Source organism: Globicephala melas, chromosome 1, assembly GCF_963455315.2.
Source record: "Globicephala melas chromosome 1, mGloMel1.2, whole genome shotgun sequence".
NCBI classification, from domain to species: Eukaryota; Metazoa; Chordata; class Mammalia; order Artiodactyla; family Delphinidae; genus Globicephala; species Globicephala melas.
The window spans coordinates 131,152,580-131,174,057 of NC_083314.1; the positions used below are offsets into that span (position 1 = coordinate 131,152,580).

Here is a 21,478-nt window from a genome sequence, read left to right on the forward strand (position 1 = left end):
TTGGCAGGTGGATTCTTAACAACTGAGCCACCAGGGAAGTCCCAGGTTTTTCCATAACATATTATGGAAAAATCTGAACAAACTTTTGGGCCAACCCAATAAAATGCTATGGATTCAAGAGATGGATGGAAGAGAGGACAGAGCGAGGAAGATGGGTTAGGGGGATATCGCCGTCATTCGGATGAGAAGACATCAGTGAGGCAGAGGAAGAAACAGGAAAAGACATGGAATAGACCCTGAACGTCTTGCCAAGGACTTGGCATTGAATTGGATAAGGGGTCATAAAGAAATACTATTTTCAGTTTTAAAAATGGGTATCTGGGAAAATAGTGAAGTTGTGAGTAGAAGTTAAAAAGTGAGGAGTTGGAGGAGACGTGTCACCTTCTCACATGTTGAGTTTTAAGGTATTCGTTGATATCCTGGTGGAAACAGCACGTGGGAAGACTGAAATATGGGGGTTAGAGCTAGAGATTTAGGAGGTACCTACAACAGTGGGGCCCCTTAAAGCAATGGCAGGGGTGTATAGAGAGAGAGAGTCAAAGGGAGAACCTCAGGGCTCTTGTTAAGAGAGGAGTAGTTGTGATAAATGCAGGGTGGAGAGCTATTACAAGAACTGCCCCTTCCCAAGGGGAAGAGCTATTACAAGAACTGCCCCTTGGAGATGGATGAAATATCTTTCTATTTGTTCAGATTTCTGCTGTGAAGTTCACATTGTTCAGAAGACATCAGGGTGAGCTAGGTATAAAATGACAGTGTTAGACTTAAGTAGGTCATCTATGGCTCCTGGATTTCTGGAGTCTACATGTCCAACAAAAGTTAGATAATACAAGCAAATCTCATACATATGTAGTACCTAAAGCTGATGTATTGTTGCATGAGTGGGGAGCTACTAAAACTAAAAAGCTACTAATCATTAGTACAAACTAATGATTAAACACAGGTTAAAAGAAAAAAACACATTAAGAGAGGGCTCGGTGTCAAAATGACTATTATCATGAAATTTTGAAGTTTAGGAGAGCAGAACACTCAGAGGCAAGGGACGAATTTTCAGATCCCCAGCACTGGGTCCCTTAAAGAATTGGAGCTGTAAAAGCTAATGCTGTATATCAGACAGTAGTTGCTAGAGAAATGATCAGATAATTCATAGATAACTCACAGCAAGTTGAAGAAACAAAAGAAAAAAACTTCTATTTGAGTATAGCCAGATTATTTATAAAACCCTTCTAAATTTTTAAAATCATAATTTGGTACATTAATAATAAAATGCATGAATGTGACAAAACACTTGATTGGTTATGAAAACTGATGTACTTCTTAGTTGTCCAAACCACTAGAGCGGACAATACCTCTCAGGAACGAGGCCAGATATTCAGAACCGTGGAACGAGCACCATCTAGTGACAAAACTAGCACATTACAATTTTATAGGATAATTGAAGATCAGAACTCTGTGGGTCTTAGAATTGAGTGTAGGTCTGCTCTCAACAATGAATGCTTTTCTAGGAAGCAAAAATGCTGCTTCCTACTGCTACGCTCTGCGTTTTATTAATATTAACTTCCTCTGTTTCATGACTACACGTACTTTTCTTGTAATACTAATTTTCGTCTGCCTTAGAGAGAGACATATGCTATTGTAGTTAAGAGCACAGCTTTTGGAGCCAGTGTTGGTTTGTTTCTCAGTTGCACTATTACTAACTATGAGACATTAGGCAACCTCTCTATGGCTCACTTTCTTCACCTGTAAAATAGGGTGTTGTGAGAATTAAATAAGTTATTATATATGTACAACTCTTACAACAGTGCTAGGCACATAAAGGCACTTTCATTAGTTATAGTTATTCGTATTAGTAGTAGGTATCATTATTTCATTATAGTAGGTTTCATGTCTATCTTCCCAGCTGGTGAGAACTTCTTTAGGGTAGTCATTTCTGCCTCCATTACAATCAAGAGAACTAATATTTATATTGTACTTTACAGTTTACAAAGCATTTTCATGTCCCTTATTTCATGTGGTAAGAGTATGTTCTTGACCCTGGGGAATGGTGCAAGCACCTATCTTGTTGGTCAAGCCTGAAACCTTCTTTTCCCTCATCCCACAGTCAACCACCAACATCTGCTGATCCTAACTTGCAAATATTTATTAATCGCCCACTGGATCTGTTCTAATGTAGATCCCTATCCTTTAAGATGCAGATTACCGAAGCAGCTTCCCATTTGGCTCTTGGAAACATCTTTAGGCTTGTCCACCCTCCAAACTGTTTTTTTTTGTTTTTTTTTTTTTTGTTTTTTTTCCGGTACGCGGGCCTCTCACTGCTGTGGCCTCTCCCGTTGCGGAGCACAGGCTCCAGACGCGCAGGCCCAGCAGCCATGGCTCACGGGCCTAGCCGCTCCGCGGCATGTGGGATCTTCCCGGACCGGGGCACGAACCCGTGTCCCCTGCATCGGCAGGCGGACTCTCAACCACTGCGCCACCAGGGAAGCCCCCAAACTGTTCTTTAGACTGTAATCAGAGTTATCTTTCAAAAACATTCATCTGATTATGTATTTTCCTGTTTCAAAGCCTTTCGTAGCCCCCCACTGCTTGTCTGCAGCATAAATGCCAACTCCTCACATAGGCCCTTTGTGATGAGGGAACTGCTTACTTCTCTGGCTTCGTCTCTCACCACTTCCTCATCCTCTCATGTTCTCTGCCTGAGCCATATTGAGCTGTGGTCCCCCCAGATGTTCTTGACAGCAAGAGAGTTAGTGAGCGCATAGCCCTTCCTCCTGCACACCTTTCTGCCTGGCTAACTCCTTTAGCTTAGCTGTAACCCCTCGAAGCAGGCTGCTCGCCTTGCCTGGCCAGATCTCTCAAAGTCCAGTGCATCCCTTTCCATAGACATTGCCCTTTTCTGAAGGTATTACAACTGCCTATTGACTTACTAATCTTTTAGCTCCCCTGAAGACAAAGAAAGTGTCTCATTTGTTTGCAAAGTGCCTAAAGGTAAGTAAATTTTTGTTAAAAGAAAGGATGTATATAATCTTCATAACAGCTGGAAAGGCAGGCAGAGCAGAGATTCGTATCATTCTTTTTATTTTTCATCATGATTTAGAGTCTGTTTATGTACTGGATAACCATATGGTTTAATCATCTAGACTCCCTGGATTTAAGCCGTGATTCCCCATTTACTGGGCAGGTTACTTAACCTCTCTGTACTTCAGTGTCCTCATCTTTAAGACAAGAAAATTACAGTACCAACTACCTTGGGGTTATAGGGATTAAATGAGTTAAAATATGTAAAGGACTTTAAATAGTATATAGGAAATGCTTAATAAACGTGTGCTTTTATTTACAGGTAATTTAGACACTACAAAAAATACTCAATGTCTTAAAGCCATGGTGCTAGTAAGTACGATGGCTGTAACTCAAGTCTTAGACACCACATTGTACTTTTTTGGTAGTCCATCAATAAACAGGTCTTAAATTCAAGTGCGCTCTTATTTCTGCTTTTCCTCTTGGTTCTCAGATCTCATTTCCCTTGACTGCTCTCTCTAGAGACTACTTACATCTCATACAAATGATGGCTTTAAAAAGTTCCTTGTCTGTGTAAGACTACAAATGGGATGACCAAATGAAGGAAACATGGCTCTTGCTTCCCTGTGGCTTTACTGGTAGGTAATTAAAACTTGGTTCTGTCCAGGGTGGTTCCCGCCACAGCTTGGGGTAATCTAACTGGCCTCACCAGTTTCCGGTACTTTATGTTCCTATTGGGAAATCTATACCTTGGTATACAAAGACATTACGCTAAAGATGACTACGACACAGGAAGAAACCAATAAATTATTGCCACATCTAGGAAAGCATGTGAAATTTCCTTTTGGGATCCAATGGTGATATTGTTTTCTTTACTAGAAAGCATTCTTTACTAGAACGAAACAGAAACCAATAAATTATTGCTACATCTAGGAGAGCATGTGAAATTTCCTTTTGGGATCCAATGGTGATTTTTTTTTTTTTTTGCGGTATGTGGGCCTCTTACTGTTGTGGCCTCTCCCATTGCAGAGCACAGGCTCCGGACGCGCAGGCTCAGCGGCCATGGCTCACGGGCCCAGCCGCTCTGCGGCATGTGGGATCTTCCCAGACCGGGGCACGAACCCGTGTCCCCTGCATCGGCAGGCGGACTCTCAACCACTGTGCCACCAGGGAAGCCCCAATGGTGATCTTGTTTTCTTTACTAGAAAGCATTATTTCAGTCTCTCTTTTGTTGCTGTATGCTAAAGCCACTTTTAATGTTCCATTTACTTTTTAACTCAATATCTTTTTCACTCATTCTCCCTGCCTATATGTTTCCTCCTGAAAGAGCTGAGATGAGAAGTTTTAAAAAGCTAGTTTTGTCTCTACTGTTAAGATTTAATGCTGAGGAATTATGCAAAGTTTTCTACCTCGTGTGTAAATTCGTGACTGTTCTGTTCTGGAGAGAGGGGCTCCTGAGCGGGGAACATGCTGCAGCCTCCATCTAGCAGCCTTCACGTCAAGACTCGAAATCTATAATTGTCCTTCTTTTTCTTGGCTTTATGGGTAGAAGGCAGGAGAAGCAGTAAGAGGTTCAGGGGCTGCTGCTCCTCTATTTCAAATCACTGAAGAGTAATAATCGGGTGAAATAGCTTTGAGAGCATTACTTCAGGTTAGCTCAAAATACCTGTGTAAAACTGGATTTTCCAACATGGTCCTGAAAAAACGAAATTTCAGAAGAATCTGGATATTCAAGTTCTACTTCTTGTTCTGTTGAGAAATATAAATTCCTAAACTGACAAACACATGAAAGTTTTACTGGCATGCTGAAATATTTGCAAAACAAAATTCTGGGCTATTTTTATTCACTCAAAGCTTTTAATATATCTTGTTATTAGTATCTTTGATAGGATGAGATCATGTTTACAACTGTGTTTTCTTGGGAAGGACCATTCTTTATTACGAAAGTGTGCCCTTATTATATTTTTAAGTTCTGGTTTGGTTTCTTTTTAATATCTTTATCAGAGTATAATTGCTTTACAGTACTGTGTTGGTTTCTGCTGTATAACATAGTGAATCCGCTATACATATACATACATCCCCATATCCCCTCCCTCTTGCATCTCCCTCCCACCCTCCCTATCCCACCCCTCTAGGTGGTCATAAAGCACTGAGCTGATCTTCCTGTGCTATGCGGCTGCTTCGCAGTAGCTATCTATTTTACATTTGGTAGTATATATAAGTCCATGCCACTCTCTCACTTCGTCCCAGCTTACCCTTCCCCCTCCCCGTGTCCTCAAGTCCATTCTCTACATCTGCATCTTTATTCCTGTCCTGCCCTAGGTTCTTCAGAACTATATATATATTTATTTATTTATTTATTTATTTATTTATTTTTTGGATTCCATATATATGTGTTAGCATACAGTACTTTTTTTTCTCTTTCTGACTTACTTCACTCTGTATGACAGACTCTAGGTCCATGCACCTCACTACAAATAACTCAATTTTGTTTCTTTTTATGGCTGAATAATATTCCATTATATATATGTGCCACATCTTCTTTACCTATTCATGGGTCGATGGACAGTTAGGTTGCTTCCGTGTCCTGGCGATTGGAAATAGTGATGCAATGAACATTGTGGTACATGACTCTTTTTGAATTATATATTTTTCAGAGTATATGCCCAGTAGTGGGATTGCTGGGTCATATGGTAGTTATATTTTTAGTTTTTTAAGGAACCTCCATACTGTTCTCCACAGTGGCTGTACCAATTTACATTCCCACCATAAGAGCAACAGGGTTCCCTTTTCTCCACACCCTCTCCAGCAATTATTGTTTGTGGATTTTTTGATGATGGCCATTCTGACTGGTGTGAGGTGATACCTCATTGTAGTTTTGATTTGCATTTCTCTAATGATTAGTGATGTTGAGCATCCTTTCATGTGTGTATTGGCAATCTGTATATCTTCTTTGGAAAAATATCTATTTAGGTGTCCTGCCTATTTTTGGATTGGGTTGTTTGTTTTTTTAATATTGAGCTGCATAAGCTGCTTGTAAACTTTGGAGATTAATTCTTGGTCCGCTGCTTTGTTTGCAAATGCTTTCTCCCATTCTGAGGGTTGTCTTTTAGTTGTTTATGGTTTCCTTTGCTGTGCAAAAGCTTTAAAGTTTCATTAGGTCCCATTTTTTTATTTTTGTTTTTATTTCCATTTCTCTAGGAGGAGGGACAAAAAGGATCTTGCTATAATTTTTGTCATAGAGTGTTCTTCCCATGTTTTCCTCTAAGAGTTTCATACTGTCTGGCCTTAGTCTGGTCTTTAATCCATTTTGAGTTTATTTTTGTGTGTGGTGTTAGGGAGTGTTCTAATTTCATTCTTTTACATGTAGCTGTCCAGTTTTCCCAGCACCACTTATTGAAGAGACTGTCTATTCTTCATTGTATATTCTTGCCTCCTTTATCAAAAATAAGGTGACCATATGTGCATGGGTTTATCTCTGGGCTTTCTATCCTGTTCCATTGATCTATATTTCTGTTTTTGTGCCAGTACCACACTATCTTGATTACTGTAGCTTTGTAGTATAGTCTGAAGTCAGGGAGCCTGATTCATCCAGCTCCGTTTTTCTTTCTCAAGATTGCTTTGGCTATTTGGGGTCTTTTGTGTTTCCATACAAATTGTGAAATTTTTTGTTCTAGTTCTGTGAAAATTGTCAGTGGTAGTTTGATAGGGATTGCATTGAATCTGTAGATTGCTTTGTGTAGTATAGTCATTTTCACAATGTTGATTTCTCCAATCCAAGAACAGGGTATATCTCTCCATCTGTTTGTATCATCTTTAATTTCTTTCATCAGTGTCTTAGAGTTTTCTGCATACAGGTCTTTTGTCTCCTTAGGTAGGTTTATTCCTAGGTATTTTATTAATTTCTCTTTCAGATTTCTCTTTCAGATTTAATTTCTCTTAATTTCTCTTTAATTTCTTTAATTTCTCTTTCAGATTTCTCATCATTAGTGTATAGGAATGCAAGAGATTTCTGTGCACTAATTTTGCACCCTGCTACTTTAACAAATTCATTAATTAGCTCTAGTAGTTTTCTGGTGGCATCTTTAGGATTATCTATGTGTAGTGTCATGTCATCTGCAAACAGTGACAGTTTTACTTCTTCTTTTCCAATTTGGATTCCTTTTATTTCTTTTTCTTCTCTGATGGCTGTGGCTAAAACTTCCAAAACTATGTTGAATAATAGTGGTGAGAGTGGACAACCTTGTCTTGTTCCTGATCTTAGAGAAAATGGTTTCAGTTTTCACCATTGAGAATGGTGTTGGCTGTGGGTTTGTCATATATGGCCTTTATTATGTTGAGGTAAGTTCCCCCTATGCCTACTTTCTGGAGGGTTTTTTATCATAAATGGGTGTTGAATTTTGTCAAAAGCTTTTTCTGCATCTACTGAGATGATCATATGGTTTTTATTCTTCAGTTTGTTAATGTGGTATATCACATTGATTGATTTGCATATATTGAAGAATCCTTGCATTCCTCGGATAAAACCCATTTGATCATGGTGTATGATCCTTTTAATGTGCTGTTGGATTCTGTTTGCTAGTATCTTGTTGAGGGTTTTTGCATCTATGTTCATTAGTGATATTGGCCTGTAATTTATTTTGTGCGTGTGTGACATGTTTTTCTGGTTTTGGTATAAGGGTGATGGTGGCCTTGTAGAATGAGTTAGGGAGTGTTTCTCCCTCTGCTATATTTTGGAAGAGTTTGAGAAGGATAGGTGTTAGCTCTTCTCTTAATGTTTGATAGAATTCACCTGTGAAACCACATATTCCTGGGCTTTTGTTTGTTGGAAGATTTTTAATCACAGTTTCAATTTCAGTGCTTGTGATAGGTCTGTTTATATTTTCTATTTCTTCCTGATTCAGTCTCAGAAGGTTGTGTTTTTCTAAGAATTGGTCCATTTCTTCCAGGATGTACATTTTATTGGCATATAGTTGCTTGTAGCAATCACTCACGATCTTTCATATTTCTGCAGTGTCAGTTGTTACTTCTTTTGCATTCCTAATTCTGTTGATTTGAGTCTTCTCCCTTTTTTTCCTGATGAGTCTGGATAATGGTTTATCAATTTTGTTTATCTTCTCAAAGAAGCAGCTTTTAGTTTTATTGATCTTTGCTATTGTTTCCTTCATTTCTTTTTCATTTATTTCTGATCTGATCTTTATGATTTCTTTCCTTCTGCTAACTTTGGGGGGGGTTTGTTCTTTTTTCTCTAATTGCTTTTTTTTTCTTTTGAATTTTATTTTATTTATTTTTTTATACAACATGTTCTTATTAGTCATCCACTTTATACACATCAGTGTAAGCATGTCAATCCCAATTTCCCAATTCATCCCACCATCACCACCCCCACCCGCCGCTGCTCTCCCCCCTTGTCCATACGTTTGTTCTCTACATCTGTGTCTCAATTTCTGCCCCGAAAACCAGATCATCTGTACCATTTTTCTAGATTCCACATATATGCTTTAATATGTGATATTTGTTTTTCTCTTTGAGACTTACTTCACTCTGTATGACAGTCTCTAGATTCATCCACATCTCTACAAATGACCCAATTTTGTTCCTTTTTGGCTGATTAATATTCCATTGTATATATGTACCACATCTTCCTTATCCATTCATCTGTCAATGGGCATTTAGGTTGCTTCCATGACCTGGCTATTGTAAATAGTGCTGCAATGAACATTGGGGTGCATGTGTCTTTTTGATTTATGGTTTTCTCTGGATATATGCCCAGTCGTGGGATTGTTGGGTAATATGGCAATTCTATTTATAGTTTTTGAAGGAACCTCCATACTGTTCTCCATAGTGGCTGTATCAGTTTACATTCCCACCAACAATGCAAGAGGGTTCCCTTTTCTCCACACCCTCTCCAGCATTTGTTATTTGTAGATTTTCTGATGATGCCCATTCTAACTGGTGTGAGGTGATATGTCATTATAGTATTGATTTGCATTTCTGTAATAGCTAGTGATGTTGAGCAGCTTTTCATGTGCTTCCTGGGATCTGTATGTCCTCTTTGGAGAAATGTCTATTTAGGTATTCTGCCCGTTTTTTGATTGGGTTGTTTGTTGTTTTGATATTGAGCTGCATGAGCTGTTTATATATTTCAGAGATTAATCCTTCGTCCGTTGATTCGTCTGCAAATATTTTTCACATTCTGAGGGTTGTCTTTTTGTTTTGTTTCCTTTGCTTTGCAAAAGCTTTTAAGTTTTACTAGGTCCCATTTGTTTATTTTTGTTTTTATTTCCATTACTCTAGGAGGTGGATCAAAAAAGATCTTGCTGTGGTTTATGTCAAGGAGTGTTCTTCCTATGTTTTCCTCTAAGAGTTTTATAGTTTCTGGTCTTACATTTAGGTCTCTAATACACTTTGAGTTTATTTTTGTGTATGGTGTTAGGGAGTGTTCTAATTTCATTCATTTCCATGTAGCTCTCCAGTTTTCCCAGCACCACTTATTGAAGAGACTGTCTTTTCTCCATTGTATATCGTCGCCTCCTTTGTCATAGATTAGTTGACCATAGATGCATGGGGGTTTATCTCTGGGCTTTCTATCTTGTTCCATTGATCTGTGTTTCTGTTATTGTGTCAGTACCATATTGTCTTCATTACTGTAGTTTTGTAGTATAGTCTGAAGTCAGGGAGGCTGATTCCTCCAGCTCTGTTTTTTTCCCTCAAGACTGCTTTGGCTATTTGGGGTCTTCTTTGTCTCCATACAAATTTTAAGATTTTTTGTTCTAGTTCTGTAAAAAATGCCACTGGTAGTTTAATAGGGATTGCATTGAATCTGTAGATTGCTTTGGGTAGTATAGTCTTTTTCACAGTATTGATTCTTCCAATCCAAGAACATGGTATATCTCTCCATCTGTTGGTATCATCTTTAATTTCTTTCAACAGTGTCTTATAGTTTTCTGCATAAAGCTCTTTTGTCTCTCTAGGTAGGTTTATTCCTAGGTATTTTTTTTTCTTTTTGTTGCAATGGTAAATGGGAGTACTTCCTTAATTTCTCTTTCAGATTTTTCATCATTAGTGTATAGGAATGCAAGAGATTTCTGTTCATTAATTTTGTATCCTGCTAGTATACCAAATTCATTGATTAGCTCTAGTAGTTTTCTGGTGGCATCTTTAGGATTCTCTATGTATAGTATCACGTCAGCTCCAAACAGTGACAGTTTTACATTTTCTTTTCCATTTGTATTCCTTTTATTTCTTCTTCTTCTGTGATTGCCGTGGCTAGGACTTCCAAAAGTATGTTGAATAATAGTGACGAGAGTGGACATCCTTGCCTTGTTCCTGATCTTAGAGGAAATGTTTTCAGTTTTTCACCATGGAGAATGATGTTTGCTGTGGGTTTGTCATATATGGCCTTTATTATGTTGAGGTAGGTTCTCTCTATGCCCACTTTCTCGAGAGCTTTTATGATAAATGGGTGTTGAATTTTGTCAAAAGCTTTTTCTGCATCTATTGAGATGATCATATGGTTTTTATTCTTCAATTTGTTAATATAGTGTATCATATTGATTGATTTGTGTATATTGAAGAATCCCTGCATGCCTGGGATAAACCCACTTGATCATGGTGTATGATCCTTTTAATGTGTTGTGGGATTCTGTTTGCTAGTCTTATGCTGAGGATTTTTGCATCTATATTCATCGGTGATATTGGTGTGTAATTTTCTTTTTTTGTAGTATCTTTGTCTGTTTTTGGTATGAGGGTGATGGTGGCCTTATAGAATGAGTTTGGGAGTGTTCCTTCCTCTGCAATTTTTTGGAAGAGTTTGAGAAGGATGGGTGTTAGCTCTTCTCTAAATTTTTGATAGAATTCACCTGTAAAGCCATCTGGTCCTGGACTTTGTTTATTGGAAGATTTTTAATCACAGTTTCAATTTACTTACTTGTGATAGGTCTGTTCATATTTTCTATTTCTTCCTGCTTCACTCTTGGAAGGTTATACCTCTCCAAGAATTTGTCCATTGCTTCCAGGTTGTCCATTTTATTGGCATAGAGTTGCTCGTAGTAATCTCTTCGGATGCTTTGTATTTCTGCAGTGTCTGTTGTAACATCTCCTTTTTCATGACTAATTTTATTGATTTGAGTCCTCTCCCTCTTTTTCTTGATGAGTCTGGGTAATGGTCTATCAATTTTGTTTCTCTTCTCAAAGAACCAGCTTTTGGTTTTATAGAATCTTTGCTATTTTCCCCTTGTTTCTGCTTCATTTATTTATTCTCTGATCTTTATGATTTCTTTCCTTCTACTAACTTTGGGTTTTGTTTGTTCTTCTTTCTCCAGATCCTTTAGGTGTAAGGATAGATTGTTTATTTGAAATTTTTCTTGTTTCTTGAGGTAGGCCTGCATAGCTATAAACTTCCCTCTTATAACTGCGTTTGCTGCATCCCACAGGTTTTGGATTATCGTGTTTTCATTATTATTTGTCTCTAGGTATATTTTGATTTCCCCTTTGATTTTTTCAGTGATCTCTTGGTTATTTAGTAATGTATTGTTTAACCTCCATATGCTTGTGTTTCTTATGTTTTTTCCTCTGTAATTCATTTCTAATCTCATAGCATTGTGGTCAGAAAAGATGCTTGATATGATTTCAATTTTCTTAAATTTACTGAGGCTTGATTTGTCACCCAAGATATGATCTATCCTGGAGAGTGTTCCGTGCGCACTTGAGAGAAAGTGTAATCTGCTGTTTTTGGATGGAATGTCCTATAAATATCAATTAAATCTATCTGGTCTATTGTGTCATTTAAAGCTTCTGTTTCCTTATTAATTTTCTGTTTGCATGATCCGTCCATTGTGTAACTGAGGTGTTAAAGTCCCCCACTATTATTGTGTTACTGTCGGTTTCCTCCTTTACAGCTGTTAGCAGTTGCCTTATGTATTGAGGTGCTCCTATGTTGGGTGCATATATATTTATAATTGTTATATCTTCTTCTTGGGTTGATCCCTTGATCATTATGTAGTCTCCTTCATTGTCTCTTGTAACATTCTTTATTTTAAAGTCTATTTTATCTAAGATGAGTATTGTTACTCCAGCTTTCTTTTGACGTCCATTTGCATTGAATATCTTTTTCCATCCCCTCACTTTCAGTCTGTATGTGTCCCTAGGTCTGAAGTGGGTCTCTTGTAGACAGCATATATATGGGTCTTGTTTTTATATCCATTCAGCAAGCTGGTGTCTTTTGGTTGGAGCATTTAATCCATTCATGTTTAAGGTAATTATTTATATGTATGTTCCTATGACCATTTTTGTAATTGTTTTGGGTTTGGTTTTGTAGGTCCTTTTCTTCTCTTGTGTTTCCCACTTAGAGAAGTTCCTTTAGCATTTGTTGTAGAGCTGGTTTGGTGGTGCTGAATTCTCTTAGCTTTTGCTTGTTTGTCAATCTTTTGATTTCTCTAGCGAATCTGAATGAGATCCTTGCCGGGTAGAGTAATCTTGGTTGTAGGTTCTTCCCTTTCATTACTTTAAATATGTCATGCCACTCCCTTCTGGCTTGTAGAGTTTCTGCTGAGAAATCAGCTGTTAACCTTATGGGAGTTCCCTTGTATATTATTTGTCATTTTTCCCTTGCTGCTTTCAATAATTTTTCTTCGTCTTTAATTTTTGCCAACTTGATTACTATGTGTCTCGGCATGTTTCTTCCTGGGTTTATTCTTATGGGATTTTCTGCACTTCCTGTACATGGGTGGCTATTTCCTTTCCCATGTTAGGGAAATTTTCGCCTATAATCTCTCAAATATTTCCTCAGGTCCTTTCTCACTCTCTTCTCATTATGGACCCCTATAATGTGAATGTTGTTGCATTTAATGTTGTCCCAGAGGCCTCTTAGGCTGTCTTCATTTCTTTTCATTCTGTTTTCTTTATTCTGTTCTGCAGCCATGAATTCCACCATTCTGTCTTGCAGGTCACGTATCCGTTCTTCTGCCTCAGTTATTCTGCTCTTGATTCCTTCTAGTGTATTTTTCATTTCAATTATTGTAGTGTTTATCTCTGTTTGTTTGTTATTTAATTCTTCTAGATGTTTGTTAAACATTTCTTGCATCTTCTTGATCTTTGCCTCCATTCATTTTCCGAGGTCCTGGATCATCTTCACCATCTTTATTCTGAATTCTTTTTCTGGAAGGTTCCCTGTCTTCACTTCATTAGTTGTTTTTCTGGGGTTTTATCTTGTTGCCTCATCTGGTACATAGCCCTCTGCCTTTTCATCTTGTCTATCTTTCTGTGAATGTGGTTTTTGTTCCACAGGCTGCAGCATTGTAGTTCTTCTTGCTTCTTCTGTCTGCCCTCCCGTGGATGAGGCTATCTAAGAGGCTTGTGCAAGTTTCCTGATGGGAGGGACTGGTAGTGGGTAGAGCTGGCTGTTGCTTTGGTGGGCAGAGCTCAGTAAAACTTTAATCCGCCTGTCTGCTGATGGGTGGGGTTGGGTTCCCTCCCTGTTGGTTGTTTGGCCTGATGTGACCCAACACTGGAGCCTATCCAGGCTCTTTGGTGGGGCTCAAGGCAGACTCTGGGAGGGCTTACACCAAGTAGTACTTCCCAGAACTTCTGTTGCCAGTGTCCTTGTCCTCATGGTGAGACACAGCCACCCCCTGCCTCTGCAGGAGACTCTCCAACACTAGCATGTAGGTCTGGTTCAGTCTCCTATGGGGTCACTGCTTCTTCCCCTGGGTCCTGGTGTGCACACTACTTTGTGTGTGCCCTCCAAGAGTGGAGTCTCTGTTTCCCCCAGTCCTGTCAAAGTCCTGCAATCAAATCCCGCTAGCCTTCAAAGTCTGATTCTCTAGGAATTCCTCCTCCCGTTGCTGGACCCCCAGATTGGGAAGCCTGACATGGGGCTCAGAACCTTCACTCTAGTGGGTGGACTTCTGTCGTATGTGTTCTCCAGTTTGTGAGTCACTCACCCAGCAGTTACGGGATTTGATTTTATTGCGATTGCACCCCTCTTACCATCTCATGTGGCTTCTCCTTTGTATTTGGATGTGGGGTATCTTTTCTGGTGAGTTCCAGTGTCTTTCTGTTGATGATTGTTCAGCAGTTAGTTGTGATTCTGGTGTTCCTGCAAGAGGGAGTGAGAGCATGTGCTTCTACTCTGCCATCTTGAACAAATCTCCTTTCTAATTGCTTTAGGTGTAAGGTTAGGTTGTTTATTTGAGTTGTTTCTTGTTTCTTAAGGTAGGATTGTATTGCCATAACCTTCCCTCTTAGAACTGCTTTTGCTGCATCCCATAGGTTTTGGGCCATCATGTTTTCATTGTCATTTGTTTCTAGGGATTTTTTGATTTCCTCTTTGATTTCTTCAGTGATCTCTTGGTTATTTAGTAGCATATTGTTTAGCCTCCATGTGTTTGTATTTTTTACAGTTTTTTTCCCTGTAATTGATATCTAGTCTTATAGCATTGTTGTCAGAAAAGATACTTGATACAATTTCAATTTTCTTAAATTTACCAAGGCTTGATTTGTGACCCAAGATATGGTCTATCCTGGAGAATATTTCATGCACAGTTGAGAAGAAAATGTATTCTGTTGTTTTTGGATGGAATGTCCTATAAATATCAATTAAGTCCATCTTGTTTAATGTCTCATTTAAAGCTTGTGTTTCCTTATTTATTTTCATTTTGGATGATCTGTCCATTGGTGAAAGTGGGGTGTTAAAGTCCCTTACTATTATTGTGTTACTGTCGATTTCCCGTTTTATGGCTGTTAGCATTTGCCTAATGTAATGGGGTGCTCCTATGTTGGGTGAAAAAATATTTACAATTGTTATATTTTCTTCTTGGATTGATCCTTTGATCATTATGTAGTGTCCTTCTTTGTCTCTTATAACATTCTTTATTTTAAAGTCTATTTTGTCTGATATGAGAGTTACTACTTCAGCTTTCTTTTGATTCCCATTTGCATGGAATATCTTTTTCCATCCCCTCACTTTCACTCTGTATGTGTCCCTAGGTCTGAAGTGGGAGTCTTGTAGACAGCATATTTATGGATCTTGTTTCTGTATCCATTCAGCCAGTCTATGTCTTTTGGTTGAAGCATTTAATCCATTTACATTTAAGGTAATTATCAATATGTATGTTTCTATTACCATTTTCTTAATTATTTTAGGTTTGTTATTGTAGGTCTTTTCCTTCTCTTTTGTTTCCTGCCTGGAGAAGTTCCTTTAGCATTTGTTGTAAAGCTCTTTTTGTGGTGCTGAATTCTCTTAGCTTTTGCTTGTCTGTAAAGGTTTTAATTTCTCTGTTGAATCTGAATGAGATCCTTGCTGGGTAGAGTAATCTTGGTTGTAGGTTTTTCCCTTTCATCAATTTATATATGTCCTGCCACTTCCTTCTGGCTTGCAGAGTTTCTGCTGAAAGATCAGCTGTTAACCTTATGGGAGTTCCCTTGTATGTTATTTGTCATTTTTCCCTTGCTGCTTTTAATATTCTTTTCCTTGTATTTAATTTTTGATAGTTTGATTAATATGTGTCTTGGCATGTTTCTCCTTGGATTTATCCTGTATGGGACTCTCTGTGCTTCCTGCACTTGATTGACTATTTCCTTTCCCATATTAGGGAAGTTTTCAACAATAATCTCTTCCAATATTTTCTCAGTCCCTTTCTTTTTCTCTTCTTCTTATGGGACTCCTATAATTCGAATGTTGGCACATTTAAAGTTGTCCCAGAGGTCTCTGAGACTGTCCTCATTCTTTTCATTCTTTTTTCTTTATTCTGCTCTGCGGTAGTTATTTCCTCTATTTTATCTTCCAGGTCACTTATCCGTTTTTCTGCCTCAGTTTTTGTGATATTGATTCCTTCTAGAGAATTTTTAATTTCATTTATTGTGTTGCTCATCATTGTTTGTTTGCTCTTTAGTTCTTCTAGGTCCTTGTTAAACGTTTCTTGTATTTTCTCCATTCTATTTCCAAGATTTTGGATCATCTTTACTATCATTACTCTGAATTCTTTTTCAGGTTAACTGCCTATTTCCTCTTCATTTGTTTGGTCTGGTGGGTTTTTACCTTGCTCCTTCATCTGCTGTGTATTTCTGTGTCTTCTCATTTTGCTTAACTTACTGTGTCTGGGGTCTCCTTTTCACAGGCTGCAAGTTCGTAGTTCCCCTTTTTTTCGGTGTCTGCCCCCAGTGGTTAAGGTTGTTTCAGTGGGTTGTGTAGGCTTCCTGGTGGAGGAGACTAGTGCCTGTGATCAGAGGATGAGGCTGGATCTTATCTTTCTGCTGTGCAGGACCACGTCTGGTGGCGTGTTTTGGTGTGTTTGTGCCCCTTTTATGATTTTAGGTAGCCTCTCTGATAATGGGTGGGGTTGTGTTCCTGTCTTGCTAGTTGTTTGGTATGGGGTGTCCAGCACTGGAGCTTGCTGTTTTATGAGTTGTGATGCATCTTAGCATTGAGATGGCGGACCCTACGAGAGCTTTCGCCAATTGATGTTATGTGGGGCCTGGAGGTCTCTGGTGGTCCAATGTCCAGGTCTCTGGTCCAATGTCCCAGAGAACCCAGACCCTTTTGGGAAGTGTGAGGTCTTCTGCCAGCCTTCAGTAGGTGTTCTGTAGGAGTTGTTCCACATGTAGATGTATTTTTGATGTATTTGTGGGGAGGAAGGTGATCTCCACTTCCTACTCCTCCACCATCTTGAAGGTACTCGCTCTTTTTTTTTTTAAGGGAGAATGATACTAGTTAACTTACATATATAATCCTTACTTGCCTAAATCTAAAGTTGGCAACTCTATGTAGGTTCTAAAGTTAGGGGAGAATTTTTCCTGGTTGGTAAAATTGAAAAGAGGGTAACCATTAGTATTAGGGACCTGAACGCAGAGTCGTTCAGAACTAGATGTCTGTTTCTACAGCTATAGACTGAGTTGGACTGTGGTCTTGAAAGTCTCTTCATGTTCAAAATTTCTATAACCTTTTTGTCCTAAGTAAGGAATCACTGGAGTTTAACCTGAAATTTGGTTAGAACCTGCTGGGAAGCCTCTGAGTGACGCTGAGATGCATCAGGCTGTTTGTCAGGAGTCTGGGGGGTGGGAGGAGGCATTAGCTGCCTTCCAAAGCTAGTCTTTCACCAGTGAAGCACTATGTGAATGAAGCTCTAATTACTTCAGCTCAACACATCTCCTATGCTCTCCCTCAGGGGAGTCTAGAAGGCTGTTAGTTTTGGTGGAAGAGAGAATTCCAGGGATGTTCACTGTCAAAGGCCCCATCCAAACCTTGGTCAGAAACTTCCTTGGTTCTACATGATCTACAGCAAAGAGGTTACCTCTACTCCACTCATGTTTTCTACCTAATAGGAGAGGTTCTACTTTGCAGTTTGAAGAACATAGGTAAATAAAGTCCCAAAGTTTTGCCTATGGTCTTTCTTAGCTACATCAAGGTATATAGCATGGCATAGAATCATGGGGGAGGGGAAGGTTTCTCATTTCTCAGTCTTCGGTTCATCATCTATAGAGTGGAGATAATAATGGTGCCTACCTGACGAGACTTTTGTAAAGATTAAAAGAGATAACGTACGTAAATGAACAGGGCCCTATAGTAAGCACTCACTAAATGTTTCCTTCCACACAGTAGCAGTGTTCCTCTTATCTTTCTTATTTAACTGTAACCTCCCTGAGAGCATGCAAACTTTTAGAGAATAATGTCTGTTTTTAAAGCATCTGTGATTTTTTCCCACTGTTCTGCTCACCTTTTATGCCCAAAGCCTGGCACACTGCATGGCACATAGGAGAACTTCAGTAAATTTTTGCCAAATGAGTGAATAAATGAATTTTGGTCCACCCAATGATTGAAATATTTTAGGGCATGGGTGCCTCTGTTAAAATTAGCTGGCGGAAATGCCCTGGGGAATACTTTTTTTTTTTTTGCGGTTACGCGGGCCTCTCACTGTTGTGGCCTCTCCCGTTGCGGAGCACAGGCTCCGGACGCGCAGGCTCAGCGGCCATGGCTCACGGGCCCAGCCGCTCCGCGGCATGTGGGATCTTCCCGGACCGGGGCACGAACCCGTGTCCCCTGCATCGGCAGGCGGACTCTCAACCACTGCGCCACCAGGGAAGGGAAGCCCCCTGGGGAATACTTTTTATTGGTAGCTTTAAAATGCCCCCTGCCCCTTTCACAAGAGGGTGACTCTTTTTAGCTGCCTTTCCAACAGCAGAAGAGAGCCCAGTGGAATTTTCCAGCCTGGAGACTTTAGAGAGCTACTGATATTTTTATAACATATGATGTTAAATACAATTGTACATGTGCCTAGAGACCTTTTAAGGCATGAATTCCAGCATCCAATTTTATTTGGTTTCAGAAACTTAATAAACAAGTAACACAATCCGCTCGTTGTTCTTTAAATAAAAATTAGAGATCTCCAATTAATAGCAGCAAAACAGAAACATCAGCCATGCTTAATAGGGTGGTGGAGTATGTTCTGTCTCACCCAGGAGCCAGGCAACAAGTGGGCATTGTGTTAAGGTTCCAGAGAAGGGACACAGACACGTGACTAGATGACAGCTTATTAAATGTCGCCCAGCAAAGGCCATTCAGACAGGATGTGTGTCACCAACCACCATTTTCCTTCTCTGCTGTAGCCTCATGCAAACTGCGCATGCCTTGGAAAGTTTGAGTGTGGTTTGCAAACAGTGTTAAGGTTCTCATGCCATAAACAATTCAGCAGTTCAGGAAATGAAGACAAATAATAATAATATTTTTTAAGTGTCAATAACCGAAGTAAATCAAACACTGTTGCCTGAGGTTTTAAACACTCTTGGGAACCCCGGCTACATATTTGTCATGCAAGAGAGCATTAATATCCTTAAGGTGGTCATTGTTGTCACCTCTGCTCTGTTCATTTTTCTCCTCCCTCTTCCCTGTGGGTTAAAGGGGAACAGTGCTGCTGCTCTGATGTGATGGGGTTAAAGTTGAGGTAAGTGTGAAACTGGGAGCCAGACAGCTCGTACTTACTGCTCGCTTGGAAGTGAAGAGTTTCTCGACATCGCCTTTGGTGACAAGTCATAGTCACTGTCTGATCTGTAGAGAAAGGACTCTCTGCGCTGGCTGTGCCCGGGAAAGGTGGCATGAAGTACCAGCCCAGAGGAAGAGCTGGCCTGGGGATCCAGCGGGCTCCGACCTGGGGAAGGGCCATTTTCCACATCAAAGCTTAAAGAGAAAGAAGAAAAGTGGTCACATGAGAAACATAGAGAAGGGCATCTGACACACATACATGGAGAACCCATGCGTGCCAGGCACGTTACATAGCACTTCACACTTCATGGAAAGTTTTAAGGCTCCAAATAGCTCTGAGTTGCAGTCATTCTCATTTTATACAAACGGAACAGTCCCACAGAAGTTCAGTCATCCGCAGAGACTGGAGCCAGGATTTGACCCTGGGAGCAAAGTCCCATGGCCTTTCAGCGGCATGAGCAACATTGACAAATTCATAAAATAAACTGTTGATAATAAGCGACTCCAGATATAGCATCTAACACAGCTCTAAGTGCCAGACACTCAACTATCACTTGAATGAGTCTTCTTAGCTGGGAGGCTTCTTCCTGCCATAAATAAATATCACAGTCTCATTAACGATACAATGTGCACATTTCTGAATGTTTCAGGAACAAAGTGCTATCCTGAAAACATGCACTAGCTGATTAAACCGGAGGCCCAGTCTGACACTTAATATTCATATCCAAGTTTAAGCACACAGAATGACTTAATTAATCTAGTAATGCCGAATAGCCCTCCAGGGTTGCAGCGCTTTCTCTCTGGAGGAGGATACAGCTACTGACTCTGGCAGAGGAGTGCCATTGAGATTTCTGGTCAGTCTACCTCACTCTGGAAAGGTACCCTCAAGTCCAGAATTATTTGAACAAGCTCTGATCAATGAACACACAGGTGGGAGCAGTAGACATTTTGGCTGTTGTTTTCTCTCTCCTGGTCCTGGTGTTACTTTAGGCACTGTGTCCTTCCCATGCTCTCCACCATCCCCTATGCATTTTTCCTGCATGCACAACCTCCCTTAGCCTCAGATTGACAGTAACCCTCTTGCCTAGTATTTCTCTAGACCACTCACTGCTCTCTGACTAAAGCTCTGCAGAAAGGTGTTGGAGAAGGTACGGGGCTAAGGATGCTCTCTTTTCCAAGCTGGACCACAGCAGTGGGCTTCCTTTATACTCATCCAGCTGCCATAATTTATTTCTACATTTGTGGTTCTTTTCGTTCACTAGTTCTTATAGCCTTCTCTCTTGGGGTGGATTTTGCGTATATTTTTTTAGTTTATAAATTGCTTTCTGATCTATCATTCCATTTACAACCCTTATCACGACCCTGTGATCTCAGTCTACATTTGAGGAAAATGAGGCTTAGAGAGATTTTAAACACCAGCTCAAAATCGCAGGCTAGTAACTGTACAGTAAGAATTGCAAGACCCAAGTCTTCCAATTCAGGCTTCGACAACCTCAGACTTCAGTAATCACAGAACTCCAGAACAGCTCACTGGATCACTGAGTGCAGTTTCCCCTCAGTCTCTATATTGAAGCGAAACATGTGTTTGGTATGTAGAGAGTCAATCGGATTATGAGCAACCTTGGCTGTTACCTTGGATGAAGACAGGGGAGGCAGTAAATTACCCAGAGGCTGTAGGTTTCACTGAAACAGGGAAAGAAGAAATGAAAGAATTCAGGGTCATAATCCTTCCCTGGAGACCATTCCGAGAAGCTGCTTTTAGCCAACCCACAAACTCCAGGTGTCTGATAAGAAGCAGCAAGTGAGAACCTCCAGTTAAGAGAACAAGGAAGAGCCATAACAACCCAATGTATGTATTTGGGCTTTCACGGTACTGCAGATGGATTTTCACAGCAGGCTCACGGTCTGGGATGGGACTGTCTTTCAGAGACTGCAGGCAAGCAGGCAGGTGGGCAATCACTCACACATTTCAGCCTGTTTGCCAGCCTGCCTGGAGGTAGAGCTATGTTGTAAGGCAAATACATTGCAGCAAGTGAAAATATAACGTAAGCTGACTTGCACAGTTTCCTTGGGTGAGATCTGTACTAGTTGCTGAGCAAAATAAAAGAGCTCCTTTGTGGATAAGGACTCCTTTGTGCCACCCAGAGCTTGTAGAACTAGGACTTGATGCTGGCTCTGAACTCTTTTTAAGGACAAAGAGGGAAGGCTCTTAAAAGGTAAAGATGGGACTACATAAAGCTTAAGAGTGGGCATAGGGCTTCCCTGGTGGCGCAGTGGTTGAGAGTCCGCCTGCCGATGTGGGGGACAGGGGTTCGTGCCCCGGTCCGGGAAGATCCCACATGCCGCAGAGCGGCTGGGCCCGTGAGCCTGCGCGTTCCGCAATGGGAGAAGCCACAACAGTGAGAGGCCCGCGAACCGCAAAAAAAAAAAAAAAAAAAAGAGTGGGCATAAATAAGCTTTGAAATTTCATGAGTAATCATGTTGTAATTC

General features: G+C 40.0%; 1 protein-coding gene across 5 annotated transcripts in view; it reads right to left on the bottom strand.

Annotated features, from left to right (window-relative positions):
- PDE4B (phosphodiesterase 4B) overlaps positions 1-21,478 on the bottom strand; it is a 592,044-nt gene that overhangs the window by 121,661 nt on the left and 448,905 nt on the right. For all 5 annotated transcript variants that reach the window (XM_060304629.2, XM_030865864.2, XM_060304618.1 and 2 more), the window contains one exon: positions 18,989-19,183. In XM_060304629.2, coding sequence (XP_060160612.1) covers positions 18,989-19,183 — 195 coding nt within the window. The remainder of the gene's footprint in view (positions 1-18,988; positions 19,184-21,478) is intronic.